The 19,305-nt window shown below is 42.8% G+C and overlaps 1 protein-coding gene across 1 annotated transcript; it reads right to left on the bottom strand.

The window, feature by feature from the left end:
• Positions 1 to 6,172: 6,172 nt before the first annotated feature.
• KCTD21 (potassium channel tetramerization domain containing 21) lies at positions 6,173 to 9,394 on the bottom strand. The gene has a single exon (XM_072610742.1). It carries the CDS (start codon positions 9,392 to 9,394, stop codon positions 8,612 to 8,614), a length of 783 nt encoding a protein of 260 aa, XP_072466843.1. The 3' UTR covers positions 6,173 to 8,611.
• Between the last annotated feature and the right edge of the window lie 9,911 nt (positions 9,395 to 19,305).

The raw sequence follows: 19,305 nt of genomic DNA, 5'->3' as shown, positions 1-19,305 counted from the left end.
TTAGGTTCAAAGAAAATCCACTTCACAAGTAGAAGCTTGATGAGCAGTAGTTAGACAGCAGTTTGTCTGATAAAGATCTTAGCATCTTAGAGGGCTACAAGCTCAATACAAGGTAACCGCAGTGGAGAAAGCCACTATGATCTTAAACTGTGTTAAGACAGGAATGGTAACCAATGGTTACCAAGACTAAAAAAGAAGAGAGTGTTGCTGTACTCTGTCCTGGTCAGACCATATTTGGAGTATTGGGATCATTTCATGGTACCAAGAACCATAGAGATAAGCTGTAGAGGAACTAGATTAAGGCAGTTACAAGAATGAAGGGCGTCAAGTTTATGCCAAATGAAGAACAGATGAGAGGACTTGGGTGGTTTAGCACAGAAAAGACAATATTTAGGTCTTGGGTGGGGGAATATGACCACTGTCTTCAAATATTTGAAAAGATGTCATCACAAGAAGTCATGTTACACTCTCTTTCTTTTCTTCCATACATTCCTTCCCTTCCCTTCCCTTCCCTTTCTTCTTTCTTCTTTCTTCTTTCTTCTTTCTTCATTCTTCTTGGGATTAAGTGACTTGCCCAGGGTTACATAGCTACTAAGTGTCTGAGATAGGATTTGAAGTCAGGTCCTCCTAACTCCAGGGCCAGGGCACTAACCACTGCACCACCTAGCTGTCCATAGACTTCTTTCATTTGACCCTGAAAGGAGAGCAGACTAGGAGCAAAAGGTAGATATTGCAAAAGGACAAATTTGAGCTTTCTATGAGCAAAAACTTCCTGACAAATTTCAATTTTGCAGCTTCAGTGGAGAACCTGTATCTCAAGCATCCCTCAGTGGACATTTCACCAACCTCAATACTCTGGCTAGATTCATTCCTCAATGATTAGCATTGTTTTTTGTTTAATCATGTCTAACTCTTTGTGACATCATTTGGGGTTTTCTTGGCAAAGATACTGGGGTAGTTTGCCATTTCCTTCTCCAGCTCATTTTATAGATTGAGGAAACTGAAGTAAGAGGACTAACTGACCATAGTCACACAGCTAGTTAAGTGTCTGAGAACAAATTTTAATTTAAGCTGTTCAAAAGTGGGTTAGAGGTGGACTTTCCATTGGTGACTGTCAAATAGAAATTGGATGACCATTTGTTGGGTAAGCAGTCAAGGAATCCTTATTCAGGTACGCGTTGGACTAGATGGCCGCTGAAGCTATATTAGACAGAAATTCTGATTCCCTAGTCTCGAAACTGAATGATTAAGAGGATGGTGATCCATCAGTATAAATAGATAATGAATTTAGGAAGAAAGGCAGGTTGTGTTTTTCTTTTCTTTTTGGTAAGGAGAATGATAATGATGAGTTTAGTTTTGGACATGAATCTCAGATGCTGGCAAGATAATCAGGTGGACGTGTCCAACAACTAGCTGGAAATTCTGGACTGAAGCTCAGGGGAAAGTTTGAGGTTGAGTATGTACATTTGGGGGTCATCTGCCTAAAGGAGATCATGAAAATGGCTGAAATCACCAAAGGCCAGACAGAAAGAAAGCAAAGGGTTCAAGAGAGAGTCACATTTAGGGGGAAGGAAGAGGATGATAAACCAGTGAAGGAGACTGAGAAGTTTGATCAGATATCAACAAGACCTTCCTGCTGCCTACTATCTTCTGCATCAAACCCTGAAATTGGGCCCTCCCCAGTGTAGCGCAGAGGAGTTCACAATCCACCTCTCCGTGGAGTGTAGGGGCCTGCCTCAGAACAATTTCCAGTGCTCCAGTGACCTCTGGAAATAAGATCTCTTCCCTTTTCTGCTTCCCCAGAGCCTTCTCCATCATAAGCAATCTGCTAATGAGAATCCCAGTCCTCATGGGCTCCTGCCTGCTTTGAAGCAAGCCTCCTTAGTCTCAAAAGACACAGCAACGAAAGGCTGCCATGAGACTGGCAGCTTCAATGGAAAACTTACATCTCAAGCCTCCCTCAGTGGACCTCTCACCAACCCTAATTCTCTGGCTAGACTCATTCCTCAATGATTAGCATTGTTTTTTGTTTAAGCATGTCTAACTCTTTGTGACATCATTTGGGGTTTTCTTGGCAAAGATATTGGGATAGTTTGCCATTTCCTTCTCCAGCTTTTTATAGATGAGGAAACTGAAGTAAGGGGACTAAGTGACCATGGTTATACAGCTAGTTAAGTATCTGAGGTCAAATTTGAATTCAAGTCTTCCTGACTCTAGGTTCAGCACTGTATCCACTGTGCTACCTAGCATACTAACATCCTTTAATACTCAAACCTTCCAGGAATTTTGACCTCCTAAGAGCAGATACACAAACACCCATCCCTAGCCCTGAATTGCCAATCTTGGGTGTCTGTTGTTCTCAACATTACCTCCCCCACCAATATTCCACTCCTCCATGCCCTTTGAAATCCTTCCTCCAAAACAAATAAATTTCTTTTCATTTTAAACTTCTTTCTTAAATATTTCCACCTTTTAGTCTTCACTGAGACCTGGCTCCTTCCTATAATGCCATTTTCTTCTCTACCCTTTCTAATACACCTTTTTCTCTCCTACCCACTGGTCATGGTAGGGAAGGTGGAATACTTCTCCCCATTGCCACTTCTAGACTTTCCCTCTACCAGCTTCACTAAGCAAATTCTCATTCTTTGAAATTCATGCTATACAAAATTACCCAATCCAGATGGTCTCCTGCCTTCTTCCAATGAAAGCAATACCTGGCTCTGAGTCTTTCTTGCCTCCACATCTCCTCCCCTCACACTAAGGCACTTCAGCATATATTGATTGTCTCTCATATACTCTCCCTTCCTAGTTCCTCAATGTACTCAGTTTCCAAGATTTACTCTTCCAATCTACCTCAGCTACACAGGAAACGATGATATTCTTGATCTTGACAGCATCTATGTTTCCTTGTTCACAAAATTCCTTTATCTTCTCATAATCTTTCAACATTCCGTCTTTCTTTATGCCTTACAACGACCCCCTCCAACCTTTTCTTCATCTTCACCATGATTTCCACCTCTCTATCACCGTTGTACTGACTTTACTCTCCTGCCTTCCCTGTCTTAACACTTTGGTGTATCAACTCAACTCTACACTATCTTCTTCTCTCTAATCCTTTACCCCTTAGTCCTATCACCAATCATGCCCTGCCAAAACTCACCCCTAGATTACTCTCAACATCTACTTCCTTTGTTCCTATTCATATAAGCTGAAAAAAATCATGAAATTTTGCTGAATGGACCTACTACAAATTTGTTACATAATCTCAACCAGGCTATCAGTGAGAAAGATAATTATTCTACTTTTCTTTAATCAATGCACTATCGTATTCTCCACAATAGCTGTTTTAAACTTTTCCTTCTCTTCTAAAGTCCTTCCCAACATGGCCTCCTCTCATCATCTATGCTAGGACATCTCTTCATGCTTCCAGAAAAAAACTTAGGCCATTTACCATGAGCTATCTCTTCTTTTCCTCTTTCACATCATTCTGACATCTTCTTTCACTATTTCCCTCACTTTGCTGTTCCATGAGGAAGTGACCTTCCATTTACCAAAGCTAACTTCTCTATATGCACCCTTGACCCCCATCCCCTTCCATCTTCTCCAGCAGATCACCTCCGCACTCCTATCTTTAATTTCTCCTCATCTACTAACTCGTCCTTTAAAAAAATACAATCCCCCCCCCCCCACAACTTTGCCTGATCTAACCATCCCTGCTAGCTAATGCTAATATCTCTCCATCTCTATCTCTCTTAGTCATCTTCATGGTTAAACTCCTTAAAAAAACTGTCTACACTTGGTGCTTCTACTTCTCATTCTTTCCTAAAGCATGTGCCATCTGGTTTTTAACCTCATCATTCAATTGAAACTGCTTTCTCCGAGGTTACCAATCTCTTAACGGTCAAATTGAATGGACTTTTCTCAATCTTCATCCTTCTTGACATTTCTATAGCATTCGACACAGATGATCACCTTCTCCTGGATATTTTCTCCTCTCCAGTTTTTCTTGACACTGTTCTCTCCTGGTTCTCCTCCTATTCATCTGACCAGTCCTTCTCAATATCCTTTTGGATCATTCCTTAGGTTCCAGGCTGCCTTGCCTTCTTTCTCCTTCTGGCCCTATCCCTGAATTTCTGGACTTCAAAACCATGCCTTTTCATCCTGGACCTCTTCCCCCACTCAGCATGTGGGGCCTCCTTGCCCTAGCACTGCCTACTTTCCCTGTGGCCTTCTTACCCTGTAACATATCTCCTTTTCCATCCTGCACTTAGCACAATGCCTGGCATGTAGTGAATACTTTAAAAAGGCTTTGTTGTGTTCTGAACTAATTCACATGGAAAAAGTACTAGGAGAGAGCAGTGTTACTGATACCAGTGTCAGAGAGAATATTCAGGAAGGGAGTGGTTACCAGGGTCAAATGCTGCTGAAAAGTAGAGGATTGGGTATGAGCAAAGACCATTGGGGTTTGTGAATTAGAAGGGCCTTGTTGATTTTCTTAGAGCTCAGTTTCTGTAAGGATAGGGAAAACAGAAGCCAGATTGCTGGGGTGTTGAAGAGTGAGTACGTGATGAGAAATAGGAATTATTTAGATAAAAAGAGTCTAGATAACTCTTTCTGGAAGTTTGCCAATGAGGGGGAGGAAAGAGATGAGAGCTAGAGAGTGCAGCAGTGTTGAAGGGAAGTGTTTTTTATTTAGTTTTTTTTTTTTTTTTTAAGGATGAAGAGGTCTGAGAATGTTTGTAAATAAAAACCAGTGGAGAGGAAGAGATCAAAGATGTGTACGTGGAGTAGCGGGACTGGAGGGGGAATGAAGGGCACAAAAATAGCACGATGGGGTAGAAAGAAAGAAGGATTTAAATTATGAATAGCTGAGTGATCCCATGCCTGACATTTACTACTTGTTTGACCTCAGGTGAGTCATTTAACCTCACTAGACATAAGTTTTTGTCATCTGTAAAACGAGAATGCTGTACTCAACCTCTATTGTCCCTTCCAGTTCTAAGTCTATGATTCAATGTAATCCTTGACAATGAGGAGCGCTATCTCACTGTCTGGAAGGAAGAGGATGAGAGGAGACATGGAGAGGCTTAGGGGTTTTGAGGGAATTTATGAGGGATGGCCTCGGTCTTCTCAAAAAAGAGGGATACATCTGTCTGTTGATAGCAAAAGGACTGTCACATAGAGAAGGAAGGAAAGAGAGGAAATAAAGGTAATTAAGGAGGGGAGGGGGTACAAGTGAAAAGAACACTGACTAGGCCCAGACAGATGAGCTGACTTTCCCATGTCAAATGACCCATCAATGGCAAAGTCACAGGCTAGAATCTATGGCTCTAGAAACAGAATCCTTTGCCCAAGCATTGTAGAAAGGGTACTGGAGCAGGGGTAAAGAGTTGAGTTTGCTAGTTACTGAGTCAGTCGTGTGACTTTGAGCAAGTCACTTAATAACAACTCAAATCTATAGCACAAAACACTTTCCTTCTTACAATCCTGCAAGGTAGCTAATGCAGGTCTTATTATCCTCATTTTATAGACTATCAGCCTGAGGCTCAGTAAAGCTGCGACTTGCCCCGGGTCACCCAGCTAGTGTCAGAATTAGTACTTGAACTCGAGTCTCTTGACTCTAGGTTCAGTGGGGCTCTTTCTATACACCAAGGTACCTGATAATCTTATATTTCTATTGCCTTTAAGATTTAAGCCTTTCTATACAATAACCCTGGGCTGGGAGGGAGATAGTGCAAGTATTATTTCCTTCATTTTGATAATAATAATAACTAGCATTTATATGGTACTTTAAGGTTTGCAAAGTGCCTTATAAATATTATCTCATTTTATCCCCATAACCACCCTGGAAGCTAGGTGCTATTATTATCCTCAATTTACAGATGAGGGCACTGAAGTTTTAAGAGATTAAGTCACTTACATAGCTGGTTAAGTGTCAGAGGCAGGATTTGCTCCAAGATATTCCTGACTTCAAGTCTAGTGCTCTTACCCATTGTATGATCTACCTGGCTTTTACAGATGAGAAAACTGAGCCTTAGAGAGAGAAAGTGTTTTGCCTCAGGGTCATAGAACTAGGTTCCAAGATGCAATGTTTGGTGGTCCCTGGGACCAGGGTTTGCCTCAACAAAATAGGCTCTCATACATGAGAAGAAATGCCACAGAGACTCAGGAATTGTGCTGCATTAAAGCCATACAATTTATTGCATAAAGAAAGCTGTACTTGCCCAGTGCCCCACAGAGAATGTAGCTATATAGGTTTCTCCAGGGGCCCATGGAGCCATTAACTTGCCCAGCACTAGCCAGTAGCAAATTAAGCATCTCGGATTCCCGTGCTTTGTTGTCATGGAGAGGAATGATCCAAGTTTGAGTTTTTGCAGCTCAGCTGAGTGAGCCTTGACAAAAAATAAGAGGACCATTGGGGGTCCCAAGGCTGCTGGCCCAGTGGCATCTCATAGGGTGCAGCACGGAGAGGTGCACCGCTCATCACTGGCTGGATTCTGCAGAGCCAGGAGGGTGCCTTTGCCTCTGGCTTTCTTGACCTGTACCTGACCCAAACCATGTGTATCCCAGGTATGATTATGAAGCAGCAGGACTGACTTTCCAGTATGTTAGAGAATGGTACACCCAATGAACATGATCTCAGGCTGTGTTCATAGAAGCATAGTTTCTATGATCTCAGGCTGTGTTCATAGAAGCATAGTTTCCAGAAGGAGAAAGGTGATAAGTCCCACAGAATTCTGCCCTGGTCAGTCATCTTTTAGAGTATTGTGTTCAGTTCTGGGTACCACATTTGAGGAAGGACATTGACAACTTGATACTGATCACCAGTTCTGTCAGCTAGTAGCACTGGTGAGATAAGAGAAAGGAGGAACATGGCCCTATTTCCAGGGTCCTATTAGCACAAAGAAATGGAATGTCCAGTGAAGGAAACCATAGTCTTACCTATGACATGTCAGACCCCATATGGAGTATTTTGTTCAGTGCCATTTTTAGGGGTAGCAGTGGCAACTAGAATATATCCAAAGATAGCAAAGAGAAAGTCACGGGGACTGGAGATTATGCCACACAAGCATTGATTAGAGGGCTAGAGACATTTACTCTAGAGAAGACTTCAGGGGAATATGTTAGCCATCATCAAGTATTTGGTAGGTTATCATATGAAAGAAAGATTAGACTTGTTCTGCTTGGTCCCAGAATTAGGACCAGTGGGTAGAAATTAAAATGAAACTAATTTAGGTTCAGTGTGAGGAAAAAAATTCGTAACTATTAGTGTTGTGCTGAATTAGAATGAGCTGTGTTGCAAGACAGTGATTTCCCCACCACTGGAGATCTTTAAACAAAGGCTGGATGACCACCCTTTGGGCATGGGGTAGCGGAGGTTCTTATTCAAATGTGATTTGGGCTAGATGGCCTCTGATGTTCTTGCCAACTTTAAGATTCTATGTTTCTAGGAACTATGTCATAATTTCCAATGATAGAGAATTCCCTCTGTACTAAGACAACACATTCATTTTCACAAAGCTCCAATTGTTAAAAAGGTCTTCCTCATCCTAGACTGAAATTTCACCCCACCCTCTGTAATTTCCACCCCTTGTTTCAACTTCTGCTTGATTAAGGCCATTATGAAAGAGGAACCCAGAAAAAGCCTTGAGCAAAGGCTATATGGTTGGCAAAAACATGTAGCTCCCCAGAGGACTGCTATGAAGGGATTACACTGAGTTAGATGTATAAAGTGTTAATCTGTCTGTTAAATCACCCTCTTCATTGGGGACCAAGGATCATGGAATCTGGTCACAATATTGTGACAAGAGAGAATCTCTTCTCCCCAAAGGTCCAGGCACTTCCAATCAAGTCTTAAGATCCGTGACGAAAGTCAACGTTCAAAGCTGTGACCAAGCATAGAAAAAAACTCAAGTCTTTCTTATGGATTGTTTTCTGCTCTAACTTGCCTCTGCAATATCTTCTCACCTCCCCCCCACCTTCCCTGGAGATTACTGCTGAAGCAGAAAAGAAAATCTCCATGAACACAACGCAGCTCCAATGAAGTCAAACATGTTTGATCTTCTATGTAAAGAACTATGGGGCTGCAGAAGTTCCCTTGCTGTGGATGAGACGAGCTTGGCTCGGATCTCAGGATCCTAGAGCAGTGAATAGATTTTACAAGCTTCACACTTTCTGTCTACCCCCACCCATCCAACATGGCATTATCCCTTAGCACAGATGAGTTAACTGAGGTCCTGGCCAATGGTAAAGATGGGAAAGCAACCCATGGGGAGAGTTTGATGCTCCTTTTCCCCAGACATAAAGACCATCAGCTGTCTCCTTTGAAGAATATCAGGAGACCCTCCATCCCTGGTAATACACTAGCAGTACCCTGACATACCTGGAGAAGAATGCGCCCTCTGACTAGAGAACACATATATTCTGAAAGGGCATACAGATAACTACATTATAGGGGGGAAAATCAACTCCTGCTTAGTGATTAATACATATTAGTATATGATTCTGTATCACACTGCTGGTGAGTGTTTCTTAGCTGGTGCTTTAGGAGAAACACTCTGCTGACCTTGTGTTATCTTGTAGACTGCATATGTGCTGGAAGCTGGGCATTCTACCTATACCGTATTAATCGAATAATCTTATTATTCATAAAATCAGAGAGGTGAGGGTGTGAAGAATCCACACAAAAGCCATCACTGAGTGCAATTTTCAATACCTCCTCCACAAACACCTGGAAGCTGTTAATCTGCTTATTGGCTGGCACCACCCACAGTCTTTTTAGATTCTGCTTGGTGTATTCTTCCTCTGGTAAGCCATCCACACTGGCCACCCAATCCAAAGTGAGGTGGTTTGGGTCTTGCAAGTAGCTGGAGATGGAAGACAGGTTGCCGTTGAAGCAGTAGTAGAGTTTGGAGCCCAAGAGCTTCAGGAAAAGACTGGACGTGCTGAATATATTGGCATTGAAGACCTCCATGTCAGAAGAAGACAAGCTGTAGATCTGTGGTGCCTCCCGGACGGTGAAGTGGATGTTTTGCACATGTTTGTTCAGGGTGATGTTAAGCATGGCATTCTTTTCTGCCTTGGACATCTCCACCTCCTTTTCCTGAAGGGCTTCAATCAAAGGCTGTACTTGATAGAAGTCTGCTTCTCTCCGGAGCAGCCCCATCTCTTGGAAATCCTCGGGGAGGTCCAGATGGGAAGTCCTCAAGAAGTTCAGGATGTAGCGGAAGACCTTGCCATCGCGGTCAATGAAGCAGTTGCCTTGGCTGTCTTTCTTGGTGGGCATCTTCCCACTGAACATGGCTCCCAGCATGGAGTTGGGAAAACTGGTCAGGGTTGACAGGGAGGTAGTATACAGCTTTCCTCCAACATTCAGAGTGATGGGGTCGGACATGGTGAGAGGTTAGGATGTTGAGGAAAACCTAGAGGGGAAACATCAATTAATCTATAAGCATTTATAAAGTGGTCATTGTCTACATGATACACAGTCATCTCTAGATAATCAGAACTCTGAACTCTTTTTGTTTTAATTTGAAATTCAGAAGACTATGTAGATACCATTTCAGATGAGTAAAATCAGATTTAATGACTAAAATCCCTGAATTTCACTTCTCTCTGAACAAAGCTGCAATTGTTATCTGATTAGGCCTGTTTCAAACAACAGTCTGTTCCCCCAAATCTATTGCCTGATACTTTCAACTCCAAGTGGGTTTCTTCTTTGGAATTTGCTTCAAATAAAAAAATCTTTGATCTTTATAAAAAACACCTCTAGCTGATGAAAAGAAGCTAGGTGGCACAGATAGGATGCTGGGCTTATAGTCAGGAAGACTTGAGTTCAAATATGACCTCACACATGTAAGTGTGTGACCCTGTGTAAGTAGCTGTGTGACCCTGGGTAAGTCACTTTACCTCTGTCTACCTTAGTTTCCTCAACTATAAAATATAATAGTATTTACCTCTCAGGGTTATTGTGAGGGTCAACTGAGATAATATTTGTAAAGTAATAAGTACAGGGCCTGGCACACAATAGGTCTTTAAGTTTATCCCCTTTCTCCTTGATTAGGGAGATGCAAAGTTTAGCACCCATTGTGCTGCCTGGACCTTACAGTGCAATAGGAAGACTGTCTACTAAATCTTACTTGCATTTTTTGTGAGTCCACCTTTTTTCCATAGAATCTTCAAACATGAGAGCTAGCAGGGGTCTTAAAATTTTAAGGGTAGAACTAGAAGGGATCTTTGAATGAGGAAGATCTTAGAACTAGGAAGGACATTAGAACAAAGAATGCTGAAACACCAAATCCAGAACGTTAAGATTCATATAGAATATCAGAACACAGAACATGGAATATCAGGCCTAGAAGGGCCGTCTGGAGGCCCCTTCCAGGGGTTTGGATCTCATAGCTCTCTTTTAGCTCTGACATTTTATGTTTTGTTTTCTAACAACCTATGTCCTAATATTTAGTCTTGGGAATTCGGCATCATTTCTAATTCTGGTTCCCTAATACCATTTTGCAAAGGAGCCTTTGCTATAGGCTCCCTCCAGATTTCCTGTGCTGCTTTCCATCAACTGCCCCCTCCCCAACCCTGCTCCAAGAGCTTACAAAGGATGGTCACTTAGACAGAGATGAAATCAAGCCAGCTATACATTGGCCATCTGGTCATGTAGAGATCGTTCCATCTATCAATCAACAAGGAATCCTAAAATCTCAGACTAGGAGAATTGTAGACTCAGTCAATCAGTCGACAAGATAAAGATCTTCATACTAGAAAGGCTAGCTTACCACTCTCCTCTAACCTTCAATCTAGCACAAGTACAACCTGCGACGTTCTTTACAGTTGGTCATCCAGCCTCTATCTGAACTCCTAAATCCCAATTTCCTTTTCTCTAAACTGAGGGAGTTTGACTAGATGACCTCTCAGGTCTCTTCCACTTCTAAATCAATGACCCTATGACCAGTGACAGTGAACTCACTACTTCAGAAGTCCAGCTTTGCCACTCGCTGTGACCCAGGGCAATTCATTTCATTGCAGAAACTTAATTTCCTCATCTGTGAAATGGGATAAAAATATTTGCAATGCCCACTTCAAAAGGTTCTTGTGGAAAAAGTATTTTATAAGACTAAAAGTGCTACAAAAATATGAATTATTTTTATTTACTGAGTTTCTATGTGCCCAGCACTTTGGCCTCCAAGAGGGTCAGGCAGGAACCAAAGTGGAACCCCAGAAAATACAAGCTAAGAAGAAAGAGGAACCTGAGGCACAGAGAATGAAATGACTTTCCCATAATCATACAGCTTTTAAGTGTTAGAGCTAGGGCTTAACCACAGCACCCAAGTACTTACTGCTGATTGTCCTTCCCTGTTAGCTCTGCAGTGAGGTTAATTCACACCAGTGAGAAGGTGGTCTCCCTTGTGCTCAGCTCCGAGAAGAAGGTTACTGAATTCTTCACTGGGGAGCTGGCAGTCTGGGAGACCCTCCTCTCCCAGGGTCTGGCTTGCCTTCACTCTAAAGCCAACTGGATTTGTCTGCTTAGCCTGGCATGGCAGCGTGGGAACCCAAGGTAGTAGGGCTACCCCTCCAGCCTTCTCCTTGCGGATTTTCAGAGGGGAACCTGGCAGAGACACCAGGGAGCATGACTCAACTCCAGACAGCCATGGCTTCTTTTCCTACAGTTTTGATCAGACCTCCTGTTGGGTTAAACTGGTTGGACCGGGTCTTCCTGCTCATGTGGTATAAACCCTCAGGGCTGGGACTGCCCCCATGAATCTGTTTGGTGGTGCCTTTCATTTATGGAAATTTAATTGATACAAATGCTTTATGAAAGTTTAAACAGTAACAATTCCTATCTCTTTAGTACTTTATGGTTGACAAAGCAACATCTTAATAATAATGATAAATATAAGGTGTCTCAAAAATCTTAGTGAAGTTTTAAGCATTAATTGAAAGCCTAAACCTTGAATAGGTTGGACACCTGGTATAGTGCTTTAAGGCTTACATATATGATCTGAGTCTCAGAACAACCCTGTGAGGGAGGTGTTCCAAGTATTCTTATTCCCATTTCATAGATAAAGAAACTGAGGGTCAGAGAAATTAAGTATTTACCCCCAAGGTTACATGGCTAATAAATGCTGAAGGTAGGATCTGGACCCATGTCTTCTTGAACTCAAGCTTAGTATTCTGTTCACTCTACCACACTGGGAGGTAAGTCATAATAACCCCTCCCATTTCTCTAGAGTTATAAGGTTTACAACATGCTTTCCTCATTGGATGTGGGAACCCTGTCAGGTAGGTCTCATTATTCCCATTTTACAGAGGAGCTGTGAAACCAACCTAAAGCAAGGTTTAGTGACTTGTGCATAGTCATCCAGCTAAAAACCATTAGGGCAAGGATTCAAATTCTGATCTTCTGAATTCCTGATTCTCTCTTTCCACCAAACACCATCTTCTATACTTACCTACAATGAAACTGAAGGTCCTGGAAGTTAAGTGACTTTGGATAAAGGAACTGTAGACCTGGAAAGGTCTTTAGAAATCATCAAGTCCAACACACTCCTTGCAACAAATACTGATCAAGTGCCTACTATGTGTCAGGCACTGTGCCCAGCATTGGGAATTCCAAGATAATAAAATATCTTTCCTACTCTGTGAGTTCCCTTAACTCACAGTCTGCTAGGGGGACAACACTCAAATAACTGTGTACAAAGAAAATAGATACCAGATCAATTAGAGATAATCGTGGAGGAATCAGGAACAACAAGCATTTATGAAACATTTACTAAGCGTCAAGAAGGGCAGCAGGATGGTGCTGTGGAGGAGAGCACTGGGCTTGGAATCACAGAGACTCATCTTTCTGAGTTCAAATCCAGCTTCAGACACTTACTAGCTGTGTGACCCTGGGCAAACCACTTAACCCTCTTTGCCTCAGCTTCCTCAAAGGTAAAATGAGCTGGAGAAGGAAATGGCAAACCACTCTACAATCTTTGCCAAGAAAACCCCAAATAGGGTCATAAGGAGTCAGACATGACTGAAATGACTCAACAACAAGGTGTCAAGAACTGTTCTAAGAGCGAGGGATGCAAAGAAAAAGCCTTCAAGAGCTCACATCCTCATTATGTACAAATAACATACAGAGTAAATGGAAGGTAATCCCAGAGAGGGATGGTAACCAGAAATTTGGGGGGAGGGGGAAGGATGTGTGTAACAGAACAGGAAAAGTCCTGAAGAGAATGTAGGTTTTGACCTGTTTTGAAGAAAGCCAGGGAAGGCAGGAGGTAGACAGAGGTGATCAAGGAGAAGATTCCAGGCATAGAGGGCAGACAGCGCAAGGACATGGAATCCGGAGATGGAGACTCATGAGTAAAGAACAATGAGCAGGTCAGTGCACCAGAGCATAGAGTAAAGGGAGTAAATGATAAGACTGGAAAAACAGGAATGGACAGGGCTGTGAAAGGCTTAAAATGCCAAGTAAGAATTTTCTATGTGATTCCGAAGGTAATAGGAAATCTGGAAACCTGAAACTCAGAGCATTTAAATGACTTTGCTTAAGATCGGGGTAGCTAGGTTGCACAGTATATAGAGCATTGGCCTTGGAGTCAGGAAGACCTGAGTTCAAATCCAGCCTCAGACACTTACTAGCTGTGTGACCCTAGGCAAGTCACTTAAACCCGACTACCTCAAAAAAAAAAAAAAAAAGATCAGGTAAGACTCCAAGTCCTACAAATGCAAACTGAAAATCAGTGACTTACTTAAGATGACCCAGTATCAGAATCAGAACTAGAACCCAAAGTTTGTGACTCCAAGACCAGGGTCCTTCCCACAGCAGTGAATCTCATGAGAAGGAGTTTCAGAGAAATGAAAAGATGTTACTGCCAGGTCTTAGCCATGATTCTTGCTTCAGATCCTTCCTTTCTTGGAAGACACCATGTCATACTCCTTCTCACATATCTTCAATTAATACTCGTTGCTTCTAGAAGTCCATGAACCTCAGCCTAGCATGCAAGGCCCTCCACAATCTGGTCCCGAGCTATGGGGATAATTGTACCTGCTTCACAGGGTTGCCTTGAGGCTCAAATGTATGTAAGGTGTATGGGCCTTATTATTGCCATTTTACAAATGGGGAAACTGAGGCTGAAAGGGGTTAAGTGGCTTGCCTAAAGTCACACGGCTATTAAAAGGCAGAGCCAATACTTGAAAAGCCCGTGTTCTTCCCATAAGCCTGTGACACACGATGTGGCATTGAGAAGGAGCTCTGTTAGTACTTGATAAATGGAGAAACAGGTGCTCTCCAAGCTCTCCTCCAACTCTAAGTCCTAATGGTAGAGCAGGAAAGGGCCTTGGGACACAGGCTCAGAAGGACGAGTCTGGAAGGTGGCTGAAGACACAAGGCCTGGAGGGAAGAAATTATTTGCTTGTGGTCAATACATCAAATTATTGGTTGAGCCAGGCCCGGGAACGAGGTTTCCTGACTTCTTTTAGTGCTCTTCTAAGGGAGAAGGATAGGGGCTGGACCTGTGATTTTACTGACCTAGGGAACTCCAGGGTGAGGAAACCTCTTCTTCTTGTGCAGGTCAGTATCTTCTCTAAGCCTTATCACTTTGGTGTTTCCTCTAGGACTGAGGTTCACAGACTTGTCCAAGTCCCCAGCCAATGTGCATCATAGGCAGGACTTGAACCCAGCCCTTCCTGGCTCCAAGGCCAGCTCTCTTTTCATGGGACCAAGACCACCTCACACCTCAATGGAAACACGTTCATGCAGAACCAAAATGACTAAGTCTATATTAACACAGAACTTTAGAATGGGAAGGGAACCTAGAGCGTGTCTGAGTCCCAGCCCCTTACTTCAAAGAGGGCACTGAGGCGTCATCTCCAAGTCCACTGCACTTCCTGGAGCCCTACACTGCTCCTGCGGGGGCTGTGCTGATTGGGCTTGTCCAAATGCCCTTCCCCCTGGCAGATGACACCCAGGTAGGCGGCCCTGTTGGCCCAGTTGTGCTCCTTATCTGCCTCATTTTAAGGAGGTCAGTCATGCCGTGACTCCATCGGCCTAACCACGTTCTTCGGCATCAGGAATGGGAAAGAGCCAAGCCAAAAAATGGCAGAGGCTTCGTTCAAGTGACAGAGCTTTAGAAGGAAGTTCAGAGGCAGCTGCTTCTTCCCTTCCATGTCTAAAGAAACATGCCTGTGTATGTACACACATGTCCATATGCAAACACAACACAAAACAAATGTGTATATACGCACGTACATGTGCACACACATGAACACATATGATGTATATGTAGATACTGTAAATGTGTGCATTCATACACACAAATGTACACATATGTATTATGTACGTGCATATACACATGTGCAATAAAATATGTTTTACACTGTATTTCTATATATGTATAACAAAATACAATACATGCTTATTATATATGTATATGCACATATATCTATATAACATATACATATATATTTACACAAATACACACATGTATTTGCTCCTAGTTCTTCCCTTTGGGCTCAGGCAGAATACATCTAATTCCTTTCTCCCATGACAGCCCTCCAAATATGTGAAGACACCTAGCATGGCCCCCTTGAGGCTTCTTTTCCTCAAGATCAATGTCCTTATTCCTTTGAATGATCTGTATGTGTCATGATTTCCTGTTCCCCTACCAGGACAAACTCAAGCATGTTAATTTCTTCCTAAAATGCAATGCCAAGAACTGAACACAGCATATCAAAGACCGTACAACCAGGGTATGGTACAAGGGGGTCATGAATGTGCCGGAAAATGTTTAACAATTAGCTCTCAAAAAATATATATATATATACACACAAAATACTTTAAAGTTTAATCTACCTTATTAACATTTTCCCTATCACTTTCTTAAGTCTAGACAACCAACAAAATAATAAATTCAAACCTTGAATTATTACATTTGCTGATTTCTGAGTTTAAAATGTTCACTGTGAAAATTTAACAATTGGCGCTTGTTGGTTAAGGCTAATTCAGACTGGCTCCACACAAGTTCCTTTGGCATCTGAACATCACATTAGCTTTTTTGGCTGCCACAATACATTATTGACCCATAAGGAGCTTGCTGTCCATTGAAACCCCCAGATCTTTTCCATAGAAACTGTTGTTTAGTTGCTAACTCTTGCATTCTGCCCTTGTACAAGTGACTTTTTGAACCCTGATATGATCTTACATTTATCCTTATAAAATTAGAATTCCTTAGATTAGGCCCATCCTTCTTTCCTGTTAAGATCCTTTTGGAACTTGTCATCTAGCATCTTAGTAATCCTGTCCAGGTTTGGTGTCATCTACAAATTTAGCCAGCCTTCTCTCTCTGCCTTTATGTACTCCAGATTTCCCAACCCAGTCTCCTACTCTTTCCATCACACCAAATTATCTCTCCAATTTTTCTCTTTCAATGTAATTATGGGTCATGTTCTATTACCATTTTTCAGAGTTTAGCAAATTAAGTGACTCACTCAAGGTCATCCAGAAAGTCAGTCCTGGAACTAAGACCAGAATTAAAGTCTCTTGACTCTCACTTCTTTCCCACTAGACTTAGCACACAAATGTATCTTAATAATTCATGTGTTAAAAAAGCTTTTCAAAATAATGACCTAGTTCAGCAATCTGTTGTGGAAGGCAGGAGACTGACTGAGCTTCCTGGGTCTTGTATTTAGGAGGAAGAGTGGGGAGCGACGGAGGCTGGTGACTTTGCACAGCCCTGCCTCACTTCAATTCACTTGCAGGTCAAGATATCACCTTCCCGATGTCACCTCACCGGTCCTCTTAGAGAAGGAAAACAACAACAATGCTAGGTTTAAGAGTGCTGAGGAAAAGATTCCCTCTCATTCTACCTTAGTGTATGTGATAGGAGAAATACTGCCTAAGGCCTCCCTCGTAGTCTGGGCTAGCTTGTCCTAAGGTCTTACCGTATGCAGCTTAGGATAGTTCTTGTCCTTAAGACCCAACTGACCAAGAGGACTGACTCTTGTTGCCTCACTGCCTGACTACAAAAGGCCAGAAGGAGCTCCATCTTTCTTTGTCTGAGGTTTCTGATTGTGAACCAATAGCGTGATCAATACCGACAAACTGTCCTCAACAGATTCCACATGGTGTCCCCCTCGAATACCCTTCCCCTGCTATGGCTAAGTAAATCATCTGTGAGTGTCTCATTTCATTCAAATACCAAACTCAAACTACCAGGGACCAGCCTGAGTCTGGCCTAGCCTACCACAGGGGATATAGGAGAAAAGGCATAGCATAGGAGTGAAGAGGATCTGAGTTTGAATCTGCTCAGTAAGGGCAGAACTATGGCCTAGAACACTTCCCCACTTTGGTCCTCAGCTTCTCCCTCTGTGAAATAGGGGATTGGAATAGGTGGTTTATGGTCCTTTCCAGCTCTAAATTCTACAATCTCTCTTTCTGTCTGCCTGCCTTATTGGCTTGTACACCACTGGCACCAGCAACCAAAAACTCCTGACCCTAGACAGTGGACAGAGTTCTGGGCCTGGAGTCAGAAGACTCAGGTTCAAATCCAGCCTCAGACATAGACTAGTTCTATGATCCTGGGCAGGTCACCTAATTTCTCTCTGCCTCAGTTTCCTCATCTGTAAAATGGGGATAATACTAACGCCTACTTCCAACTGTTTGTAAAGTGATAAACACAGTGCCTGTCACATAGTAGGCACTCAATAGAGGCTTGTTCCCCTCCTTCCTAAAAGGGACTGGATTAGATGATTTATAGGATCTCTAAAGCCATCAGGTGACTGGGATCAATCAATCAGTAAACATTTATTAAACCCCTTCTAAGTGAGTGCTAAGTTCCAGGAATACAAAAAAAAGATGAAAAAGACAGTCCCTGCCCTCAAAGAGTTTATAATCTGATGGGAAAGACAATATGCAAACACATACAAAGCAAGCTATCTATAGGATAAAAGGGGCAAAGATTAACAGAAAGAAAGCACTGGCATTTCCAAGATGGGCAAAGAGGCCCAGATGTGAAGTAGGAAGACCTGGGTCCTAGAATCAGAAGTAAAAGAGGCAGATCCTAGAAGACCTGGGAACATGAGGTGGAAGTTTCAAGAGAAAGCAGCCTGAGGTTTGATGGGAAAAATAATCTTCTAGGAGTCACAGCTGTCTACAAGTAAATCAGCTGCCTTAGCAGGAAGTGAACTCCCCATCACTGGATACTTCAGGTGAAGCTGCTGCGATGTTGTAAAAGTTTCTCTTGGTTAGGTGAGGGCTGGCCTGGATGACCTCTAGGGCTCCCTTCTTTGGTCAATTCTAGCCTTCTACCCAGTGAGAGAACCTGTCTGTTCCATCCATGGCTGAGGGTCCTTCTCCTTGAACTTCTCCTGAGCCTCTCCTTGAACCCTTCTGATGATGGGGAGCTCATTTCTTCCCACTCCATCTGGGCAGCTGTGACTGACTGGCACTGCCTCCTTCTGTTAAACTTGAATTTGTCCCCTTGTAACCTAACCCAATAGTTGAAATTCCCTGTCCAAGGAGCCCCTCTTGTAACTGGGCAGACAGGCAGAGGTAGAAAAACTCTGCAGTTGGAAAGATGAGAGCTAGCACCAACTTCGGGCACCTGTTCCTAACACATCTTTTTTTTGCACTTCATCTGTGGGATGTTTGGGATTGAGGGAGTCTCCTTAGGGGAGTGTGCCGCTAATCCCCTCTCTCTCTACCCAAGCCCTTGGTGTTAACAGCACCAGCATCACAGCTGTTCCCTTCTGGGCAGAAATTCAGAAGGGGATGCTAGAAGGCAGGCAGTGGCACCACTTCTTTGGCACGGTTTTTCAGCTTTCTGTGTGACGTGCGCATGAGACTCTTGGGTGAGCACACTAACTGCTGAAGAACCCTAGAGTCAAAGACCTGGGCTCATGTTCTAGCGCTGGCACTAAGTCTCATAGCTTTCTTACCCCTCCATGTCCTGTCTCATGTGACAAATAGTCTTGAAAACACTACCCTGCCATCCGGGGTGGTAGTTGTGAGGGAAGCATTTTCTACATTTTAAAGTCCTATACAAATGTGATTATTTATTATTATTATCCATGAATCTGGATTTCAGCTGGCTGAAGAGAACAGAATTCAGGGGTTTTCTGTTTATCCTGTGAAAACTTAGGCATTGCCTCTCCTTTGCACATTTAGAGGCTCTGGATGACAATTGACAATACAATTGACAAGATGACAGAGGCCGATGTCACTAGCAAGATGGCAAAAGAGTTGCTTCCTAAAAACTTCTTTCAAATCCCAGACTCCAAAAGAATTACATGCCAGGTATAGTGTCATCACAG

The sequence above is a fragment of the Notamacropus eugenii genome, chromosome 5 (assembly GCF_028372415.1).
Source record: "Notamacropus eugenii isolate mMacEug1 chromosome 5, mMacEug1.pri_v2, whole genome shotgun sequence".
Lineage (NCBI taxonomy): Eukaryota > Metazoa > Chordata > Mammalia > Diprotodontia > Macropodidae > Notamacropus > Notamacropus eugenii.
This window is presented reverse-complemented; position numbering and strand designations above follow the sequence as displayed.

Coding starts and splice junctions, on each gene's coding strand:
- KCTD21 (XM_072610742.1), bottom strand. CDS start 9,394: ATGTCCGACCCCATCACTCTGAATGTTGGAGGAAAGCTGTATACTACC.